This window comes from Neltuma alba, unplaced genomic scaffold (assembly GCF_004799145.2).
Source record: "Neltuma alba isolate B1F8T4 unplaced genomic scaffold, ASM479914v2 tig00011195_pilon, whole genome shotgun sequence".
Taxonomy (NCBI): Eukaryota; Viridiplantae; Streptophyta; class Magnoliopsida; order Fabales; family Fabaceae; genus Neltuma; species Neltuma alba.
In genome coordinates, this window is record NW_021635919.1 from 459,268 (window position 1) to 469,896 (window position 10,629).

Below are 10,629 nucleotides of genomic sequence, written 5' to 3' on the forward strand. Positions count from 1 at the left end.
TTAATATCTATTAACTAATTTTATACCCCAAAAATCTATTGACTCATATTATTACATCCTCTCATCATTGCAGTTTGACAAAATATATGTATTTAGTCATCATTCTCGGCCAGGAAAAGCTAACAGTAAGATTCGACGGATGCTGCTGCTTAATGGTTAAGTCTGATGAGTTGGAATTTCTTCTGGTTTCTTTCAAAATAATTGCTTTCTTCACTTTTTTGTGCTTGCTTTCTTTTTCTCTCTGCATTTAGGAAGTTATGTACTGAAACCAGAATATGTGTGCGCGTGACTTTGTAATTGGAAAATGATCTTCAATTTTTTCATTAGGTTAGATTGCCGATCATGGTAAGAGACACTGATTATGAGGGTTTTTTTTTTAATAACAAAACTGTGTCTTGTTTTCAGGATTGCTAATAGTTAAAAACACATTTTAATTTTATATTTAAAGTAAATCCAAAATGATTCGAAGGAGTTTTCAACTTCCCACAGGTTTGTATATCATTGTGCAGTGTATATTATTAGCCCAAGCACTCGGTCTAATAATTCATGGCGGGTCATTTATTCTTCCCCCCATTCGCAACTTTTCCAGTGAGGATATGCACCATTTTAATATGGAAGCCAGCCATGCAATTCTGCCAAAGACTTGAGCTCTAAATAACAGAAATTGTTTTGGTCTTGAAAGCTACAGAAATTAATTACTACTTTTAATTATTAATATAAGAGCTAGTTAACTAATTTAAATAGATTAAGAAAATTTGTTAAATTAGTTGTTTATAATAAATATCTATTGTTTTTTCAGGATATCCTTACTAATTAAATGTATTAGTTAGAATTAACATTACTATAAAAACTATCTTGAAAAAAAGTAAATAAATATGAGAGATAAACTATATTAGAATCTTATATTTAAAATTAAAATAAAATTAAACAAACTTTTATATTAAAGATTAGAAATATAATATAATTTATTTTTTAACACGCTTTCAAACAAAATAGACCCTACCATCTCTAACAATTAAAACTCTGACACTACAGTCAGTTGGCGAAAGCTGCAGAGAAGTAACAGAGTAATTGTTATTCCTCCAAGCCACACCAAGGGGAAGTTGCAGTGAAATAGCAAAGCAATTGCATGAAAGCATCAACATGAACTTTTCACTTTTCAGCGTAGGCCACACATATTGTTGGACCTTAGTTACGTGGGAGCTTTCATTTTTCTTTTTTTTTTTCCTGACCTTAGTTACGTGGGAGCTTTCATGATAAATGTTATTCTCCCGAAGACTTGACTTCATAATTAATGTGCCGCAAAAAAAAAAGAAGCATATACTCGCTTCCATTTTCCATATAGGAGTTAGGTAATTTTATTAATTATTTCAAGAAAATATTTGTGGATTTACCTAAATACTCTTTTAATAATTTGTATTAAAAACCACCGCATTAATAGAAATCTCCTCCTTTAATTATAAATTTAAAAGATAAAGTAAATTAAATTTTTATATTTAAAATTAAAATATTCTTTCAATTCAAATTAGATCTAGAGGGTCTAGTGAATCATTAATTCTTGATATTTATCAATCCGTTTAACACGTAAACCCATGTCAAGTTAAATTGAACCAACAAAAAGAAACATAAGGTCAAGATATTTAATGGGCAAAAATAAACAAATAGAAATCATTCTATGTAAAATCTGAAAAAAAAAGGTTGAGAAAAGGCCAAAAATAAAAGGGTGTGTTTCAAAAATTCACAGAAGTGATAATGTTATATTGTACTTAAAATAGTGAACGTGCCAAAATACCTATAAATTTTTACCCAAAGTATACTCACCACTATAATCTTTTCGGAAGTACAAAAGCAGGGATAAATTTGCAAAACCAAAAAAAAAAAAAATTGATATCACCATTAAATTTGACTAATAACTGTTATTTTTTGCCGTGGGACCTATGCTAGTACTGTGAAAGTATCAAAATGCCCCTAATTTGAAAACAATAAAAAGTTTACATGTATTTTTACATCTTCACCACTTTTTTTTTTAAAATATATATGAGGCACAAGCCAACTTGTCATATTAATTATAGTAACTGTGATAATTATTCTCGTAGATGATCAGCCGGTGTTGATGAGGCTTTTGCATTGTTGTTGTGTATTGGTTCTCAAACCTTGTGCATTTTAATTTGGCAACAGGGTCTCTTATATGTTCCAATTTGTTTTGTTACAGTACAAGCAGCATTACAATATAATAGAACCCATCATTATAACTGACCCTATCACCACTAACAAATATTAGAACCCATCACTTAACACAATTTCAAACAGAATTGACCCTATATATCAACATTAACAATTACTCTATTCAGTTCTTGATATAATAACTAATCGGGAGTTAGATTTGATATTATAGATAAGATCTTAATATGTCTATCATATTTATTATTTTTTAAACTAATTTATTTATATTATAAATAGATGTATATAATCTAATATTCTATAAAAAAATATTTTTTAAAAAAAATGTCATGTTTACTATAATTAAATAATTTATTTATTATTTAACATATTTAAATTAGTTAAGTAACCCTGATAAAAAATAGAAGTTAGTAACAAGAATGTCCCTACCATCAATTAGTGAAAGTTGAGCATTCGAATTTTGATGGGAACGTTCCACCTAGCTACGTTAAGTAGGGGGAAGTTTGCTGGTCCCAAAAAAGTAGGGGGAAGTTGCCGAGAAGTAACAAAGCAATTGGCATGAACAATCTACATTATCTTTTACGTACAAGCCATTCACACGCAAAAGAGTAACACGACTTAATCACACACAAACCATTGAAGGTACGACCTTTCCCTGTAATTCATCGTATGAGGGAGGGACAACGTTGTCATGACGTTTTCGTCTAAATCGAAAAACCGAAAAGAATAATTATTATATCATTCTACCCCGTTTTTATCAATAAAAGTGACAGATAGTCATTATTTATGGGTCATAGATAATAATGTTTTCATTTGGGCTTCACACAAATTATCATTTATAACATATACACCTCCTTTTTTTCCCTAATATAAGATATACTGCATGCAAACTAGATCTTACGTTAATAAACGAAAGCATAAGATAGTTGATTCACAGCGATCATAGTTGATGGATGTAAAAGTTTACCAATGCGAAAGATAAAAGAAAGGTGGTGCGGTTAGGATGGGAATGAAATTTGTTAATTCAAATGTGAAAAGAGTAAAAATATCAGTTGCCGTGTCATTTTGGCTCTGAAGACTTGAAAAAGTGAGTAAAGTCTAGCCGCTGCTATATATATACTCCATCATCAGCTCACTTTTGCCATTTCTCAGCAAAGAAGATAGAGAGAGATCCGAGAGAACAATCAGAATACCATGTTTCCCATAGCTTCCCCATCATCTTCTTCTTCCAAGAAATATGATGTGTTTCTGAGTTTCAGAGGAGAGGACACTCGCAGATCCTTCACCAGCCATCTCCATAATGCCTTGTGCTGCAAAAATATTGAGACATACATTGATAATGAGCTCCCAAAAGGCGATGGCATCTCTCAATCACTCATGGAAGCAATTAAGGATTCATCCATCTCTGTGGTGGTCTTCTCTGAAAACTACGCCTCCTCCAAATGGTGTTTAGATGAGCTCCTTCAGATCCTTTGCTGCAAACAACAGCAGAGACAGACTGTTGTTCCTATCTTCTACGAAATCGACCCATCTCATGTGCGCAATCAGAAAGGAACTTATAAGAAAGCATTCACAGAGCATTTGGAGAAAAACCAAGAGAAGGTGGAGGAGTGGAGACAAGCACTTTTTGAGATTGCAAGTCTAGCAGGATGGGACTCCCGCAACTACAGGTCACTTTTCATTCTCTAATAAGTCTCAATCTTTGAATCACAGCTGCATTAGCAATTATGACTTGAGAGTTTCATGCTTTTATTATTTCCTTTGATTGATCTTCGTCATCGTAGAAATTGCTTTTTCCTGGCAAGTAATTAACAGGTCTGGCAGTGAGTATTTGATGTTTAAGGAACTTCTAGCATTCTTTGTTCAAATTAATAAAAACCTGAAATGGTAACTAACTTTTTATTAAAATACTCCTCCGGTCCTAATTATAAGACTCAATTGACTTATTTGAGGAGATTAAGGAAGTTAAGTTGGTTATTTATAATAAATAAGTGTTGTCATTCCTAAAATATCCTTGCTAATTAAGTATATTGGCTAAAACTATCATTATTAGAAGGATTATCTTGGAAAAAAATGCATAAATATAAGAGAGAAAATGGATTGGGTCTTATAATTAGGACCAAATAAAAAGTCAAATTGAGTCTTATAATAAGGACCGGAGGAGTATAATAACTTTTTAATACTATTTTTATTTAATATATATCTTTTAAAAAAATCTTTATAATAAATAAAAGATAAAATGGTATATCCATGCTAAAAATTTAATAAAGTGACTTATAAATAGGACAAAAATAATATTTTCTCTTTTATCAATAGTACCCGACGAGTATAAAATTAATTTCTTTAATTTATTGGGGTTATATGAAGAAAATGTTATTTAAACGGTGTCATCTCAAAATTGGATACTTCGCCTCTAAGGTTGCTTTTTTGGCAACTGTGAATTTTATTTTTGATTTATTTTTCAGGTATATTTAGCATTTAATCATTTTAGTAGTGTAATTTTACCAATAATTTTACCACTAAAAAAATCAAGATGCTATGTGTATTGGAAAAATAAGATCACCAGTAAAGATTTTACTTTTTTTAAAAAAATAAATGTTCTTCCCTTCTTTAATTAATTGTCATTAAGAATATACGAATAACTCATATATAGCAGAGTAAATTATGTATACATTTCTTAACAGGGGTGTTCGTTCTGTCCAGAAAAAAAATAATCCCGGTCCAGTCTGAAAGAAAAAGAAGAAACCCAAAAAAAAAAAAAAAACAGAGTACTTTCAAGCTGAGCTAATATGGGCAGGATCGAGTGTTGAATAAAGCATGTTGCTCTGCCCGTTTAACCCTGCTTGAATATATATATATATATATATGTATATAATGTAATATTAATATATTATATTATGATGTTTGGAACTGATGTGAATGTGAAATTTGGAAAGACTAAATGAAAGACAGAAGGAACGTGAAATTTCATATGTTCCGCTGGTTTGAGTTTGACAATTTTTCTGTGAAATCTTTCTGTGCTAGTATAGATTTTTTTTTCACACATAGACAAGGCATCACTATTTAGATAGGGAAGCCCACCCTGCATCTAACTCATTCTTACCCATCTCAAAATAGTTAGGGATTCTACAAGAAAGATCAGGTAAGAGGCTGCAAAATGTAGCCTGCTTATTCTTGGCTGGGGCTCTACCCTGCATGTGTGCTCCCTATTTCTTATGATCAAATGAAACTTGCACATATTTCTAAATTTCACAAAAACGATAGATTTTACGGCATCTGTTGGTAATTTTCAAAGTTATAAAAGCTTGTTCCCTGAAACAAACAGTATATAACATCTTATCTCTATAATTATTCACAAATGTCCTGTTTACCAGAGTAGGAATCGATGAAATCTTAATAGAATTCTACTTGATAATTTTGAAAACGGGGGAAATTAAAATATACACACAATTTTGATGAAACTCTATAGAAATTTGTCACTTATAAAATAATTATCTTACCATGTCACCGAAGGAAGAAACTGCGATCAATTAGTTATAACTTTATTTAAACCATTCCTTAAGTTTCATTTGATGCATTAATACTTTCTTGAGTAATTCTTTTTCTTATAATAGGGATGAAGTAGAACTCATTCAAAATATTGTCTCGGACATCAACAAAAAACTAAACCGTGGGTCCCTAACAACTGTACTAGAAGATATTATTGGAATTGATGAGAATTTGAATCATATTATGTCGTTGCTAGAAGAATCCTCAACAATTGGGATTTGGGGGATAGGCGGGATAGGCAAAACAACAATGGCTAAGGTTGTGTTTGCCAAGCTCCACTCTCAATTTGATAGTTGCTGCTTCTTGAAAAATTTTAGGGAAAAGTATGAAGAGTATAGGTTAGAGCATATCCGTGATGAACTTTGCCGAGAACTAGATACATCTCTTGGAAGGCTCAATAGTAGAAAAGTTTTGATTGTACTTGATGATGTTAGCACCACACAGCAGTTAGATGAGTTGAAAAGTGAAGTTCCTTGTTTGGGACATGGTAGTAAAGTCATCATAACAAGTAGAGATAAGCATGTGCTAAATGGAAGAGTTGAGAGAATACATGAGGCTGAGGCATTGAGCTACAACAATTCACTTGAGCTTTTCAACCTCAAAGCCTTCCACAAAGTTGGTTATGAAAGTGAATATGAAGAACTGGTTGAAAGAGCACTTGCTTATGCCAAAGGCATCCCATTGGCCTTAACTGTTTTGGGTTCGTTTCTACATTCCAGACCTATAAATCAATGGGTAAGTGCGTTGAACAAATTAGAACGGATGGCCAATAAAGATATTCAAGATGTGTTAAAATTGAGTTACGATGGACTTGATCATGAAGTGAAGGAGATATTTTTAGACATTGCTTTTTTTTTTAAAGGTGAATGGGGAGAGTATGTAGCAGCAACGCTAGAGGGCTTTGGCTTTCATGCAAGAATTGGTTTGGGAATTCTTGTGGATAAGGCGTTGATAAGTTATAGTCATGGTGCGGTATGGATGCATGATTTAATACAATGGATGGCTTTTGAAATTGTTCGCCAAGAGAATGAGAAAAATCCTGGAGGACGTAGTCGACTACGGAATCCTGATGAGATCCGTGATGTGCTAGAAAATAATCGGGTAAGAAAAATATTTACCTTTCTAATTAAACACTTGAAAATGAATGAAAAGAAATTGTTAATATAAAGCAATTTATTTATTTTCTTTTGGGCTTTTGTGTTTTTCAGGGAAGTGGTGCAATTCAAGGCATAAGTTTAGATTTGTCTCAAATTAAATATTTAAAATTGAGTGCTGATGTCTTTAGAAAGATGACAAATTTAAGGTTTCTGAATCTCTATTCACGCGTACGTGAGGATAAAAGATCGTGCATTGTGAATCTTCCTTCAGGACTTCAATCATTTCCCAGTTCGTTAATGCATCTTTGGTGGGACAATTTTCCTTTAAAGTCTTTGCCGTTGTCATTTTGTGCCGAGAAGCTAGTTGAACTTCACATGCCCTATAGCTGCCTTCGAAAACTATGGGATGGCAAGCAGGTATAACATACAAATACGAGTTTCATAATTTTTTCGTTTTTACAATTTGATTCAAATTTAACACTCTTGATTCCTACGTAATATTTCTCTTTTTAATTGTTGCAGGACTTGGTGAATTTAAGGAATATCAACCTTCGGGAATCTATAAAATTGATAGAGTTGCCAGATTTGTCAGCCGCTGAAAGACTCAAATGGGTTGATCTTTTCGCATGTGAAAGTTTATGCCATCTTCATCCATCCATTTTATCTCTTCCGAGATTAAAGTTTGTGGATCTTGGGATGTGCAAAAACCTAAAGAGTTTGGTTACAGAGAGTCAATCAAAATCGCTCTCAAAACTAAATCCATTTTCCAAGTGTCTACCATTGTCATTTTGTGCAGAGAAACTAGTCGAACTTCTCATGCAAGGTAGCAACCTTGAAAAACCATGGGATGGCATGCAGGTAAACGAACAATTAAAAGTTTTAATTTCTTTCTTTATAATTTAATTGAAATTTGAGACTCTTGCTTCTCATGTAATATTTCTCTTTTTAATTGTTGCAGAGCTTTGTGAATTTAAGGGAGATAAACCTTTATGGGTGCAACCAATTGATAGAAGTGAGAGATTTGTCAACAGCCCAAAGTCTTGAACAGGTTGATCTGACATATTGTGAAAGTTTGCGGCATCTTCATCCATCAATTTTATCTCTCCCAAGATTGAGTGATTTGAACCTTTGTGGCTGCCGAAGCCTAGAAAGTTTGAAATGTGAGAGTCAATCAAAATCTCTCTTACACCTAGATGTCTATGGTTGCTCTAGACTCAAGGAATTTTCATTCTCTTCAGACAAAATGGAGGATTTAAGCTTAGAAGGAACAGGTGTCGAGATATTGGACTTTTCAAGTGGGCGTATGGAGAAACTCAAGTGGCTCTATGTCAACGGCTCAACATTAAAGAATCTTCCGATCAATGACATCTGTTACATGAGATCTCTCCAGGTGCTTTGTCTTTATGATTGTGGAGGAGGAATAATTGATAAGTCAAAGCTCCATGTCTTATTTGATGCTTTGCTATCTCTAGAAACAATTGATTTGAGCGGGACCTGCAATTTGACTGAACTTCCAAACAATATCAAGCATCTCCCAAGGCTATACGATCTTAATGTAAGCGGTTGCAAGGACCTTCAATCTTTACCCGAGCTTCCTCCATCCATTGGAGTATTAGATGCCGGCAAATGCACATCATTGACGACACTACAATTCATTTCTCATACTGAAGCTTCATTGTCGACGGATGAAATAACGCCGGGTTCAACATTCTGTTCCTCGGTTAGCTGTCCCAAAAATCTTAGAATTCTTATTCTTAATGATTGTGAACAATTGCATGAACTCCCGGCTGGCATCAAGCATCTTTCAAATCTAGAAGAAATTAACTTGAGCAATTGTAGAAGACTTCGTTCTCTGCCAGGTGAAATAACGCCGGGTTCAACATTCTGTTCCTCGGTTAGCTATCTCAAAAATCTTGAACGACTTATTCTTAATGGTTGTGAACAATTGTATGAACTCCCTGCTGGCATCAAGCATCTTTCAAATCTACAAGAAATTGACTTGAGCAATTGTAGAAGACTTCGTTCTCTGCCAGAGCTACCACCGTTCCTTGAAAAAATTTATGGCAAAGGTTGCATAGCAGTGGAAACGTATGCTATGGAAAGTGCTTATTCCTCATTGAGCCGACTAGTATACGCACAAAAAGAAGATTACATTCGCTACTCCGGAAGAAAAGCTCCAGAGCCGTTTACATTGAATCGGGTAGCAGAGGCCTCCAAAAATATAACTATTGAGCTTCCTTTCCCCACTAGCGACCTAATTGGCTTCATTTGGTGGTCTGTTCTTCAACGCACTTCCACTAACTTTTTATGCGAACTGTATGTTGGTGATGATTTGCGGCCATGGATTTCAAGTAGCTTTAGCCTAAACATGACAAATTTAGATTCACATCAAGTTCTTCTGCGGAGTCTACCTTGCACATTCACCGGCTTCCATAACAAGAAGGACGATAAAAACACCAATTATCGATCAAAGGTGCTATTTAAATTCTGTCTTGATGCAGATAGTGGGGATGCTGATGATGTGATTGAAGAATGTGGAGTCTTGCCAATATATGCCTCGAAATATCGCAACTTCATTCAAGAAATGGAATTGTTGCAATCAAACTTGGGTACCCAAAAAGAGACTTGTCATGATGCTGATGAGAATTCATTTCATGGAATCCTAAAATATGCTACTTTCTCCTTGAATCAAGGAGAAGGTGGCAATTTTGAAGGAAGTATTATTCCAGAATGGTTTACTTATAAAAGTTCAATGATAAAGTATGAATTTTCAAAAGTCTCGATCAGTGTTCGGTTTGCTCTGGATTTTGACAACTTAAAGGGTTTCATTTTCTGCTTTGTTATACCCCAGTTCTCCTCAAAAGAAAGGCATGAATGTCACTCGTCATGTTCTTTCTCTTTACATGACCTGAGTTTATCGTCTGATGAGAGTTGGAAATATGGTAACTATTTGAACGGTCCATTTGGATGGCACTATTCAATGGTAAAATTGAATTCAGATAATGTTTTTCTATGGTACGATCCCCTCTACAGTGAAGTCATACTACAGAAACTCCGAAGAAAGGGGAAAGGTCATGATGAGGAGCTTGAATTTGCATTTCGGTTGGGCAATTATTATACCAATGATTGCAATTCTAAAGAGCGCAACTGCTGGATCAAAGAATGTGGAGTTCGCCCAATATATGCCTCAGAGTACACGAACTGCTTTCTTCAACAACAAAATCGAAAGGAGGTATGAAAAAAAAGAGGTCACGAAATATTGATGATGACCAGTACCAACTCCCTTCAACAAAGAAATTGAAGGAGTCTTCAATCATTCAATCTATTCCCCAGAATCCTGAGTCCAAGACTTCTCATGATGTCGACAAAGTGCTCCTCCTGCTGTCCCAATTGAATTTGGAATCTACAAAGGATCCCAGTCATGAGAAATAGATTACCTGGCTATAATCTATTACTTGATCGGTATGTATCTCTCTTTTACATTTCATCTATTAAATTTGACTTTGATGCTTTTAAAAAAAATATGCTGCCCTGTAATATATTTAATTCTATTGATAAGTTTGAATCCAATTATTTCCACTACTAGGATTTCAAATCGGCTTCTTACAGTGGATATATATCTAATTCAGACAACTTCACTAATATGTTCACTGAAGCGGAAGTCTGTTAAGGCATAACATAATAGGAAACTTGATATGCATAGACTAGCTTCATTACATACCATAATAAAAAAAGCATGAGTGAAGTGAAATCATCAACCAAAACTCGAGATGATTTAGATATAGGATATCTTCTTGTAATT

At 33.8% G+C, this 10,629-nt stretch overlaps 2 protein-coding genes across 2 annotated transcripts; both read left to right on the forward strand.

The window, feature by feature from the left end:
* The first annotated feature begins 3,375 nt into the window (after positions 1-3,375).
* On the forward strand, positions 3,376-3,993 carry LOC114762132 (TMV resistance protein N-like). The gene has a single exon (XM_028951590.1). The coding sequence runs from the start codon at positions 3,376-3,378 to the stop codon at positions 3,868-3,870; it is 495 nt and encodes a 164-aa protein (XP_028807423.1). The 3' UTR covers positions 3,871-3,993.
* A 1,986-nt stretch (positions 3,994-5,979) lies between these two features.
* Positions 5,980-10,259, forward strand: LOC114762133 (disease resistance-like protein DSC1). The gene is made up of 6 exons (XM_028951591.1): positions 5,980-6,831; positions 6,939-7,055; positions 7,158-7,244; positions 7,350-7,685; positions 7,786-10,059; positions 10,161-10,259. The coding sequence occupies exons 1-6, from the start codon at positions 5,980-5,982 to the stop codon at positions 10,257-10,259; spliced, it is 3,765 nt and encodes a 1,254-aa protein (XP_028807424.1).
* Positions 10,260-10,629: the final 370 nt, after the last annotated feature.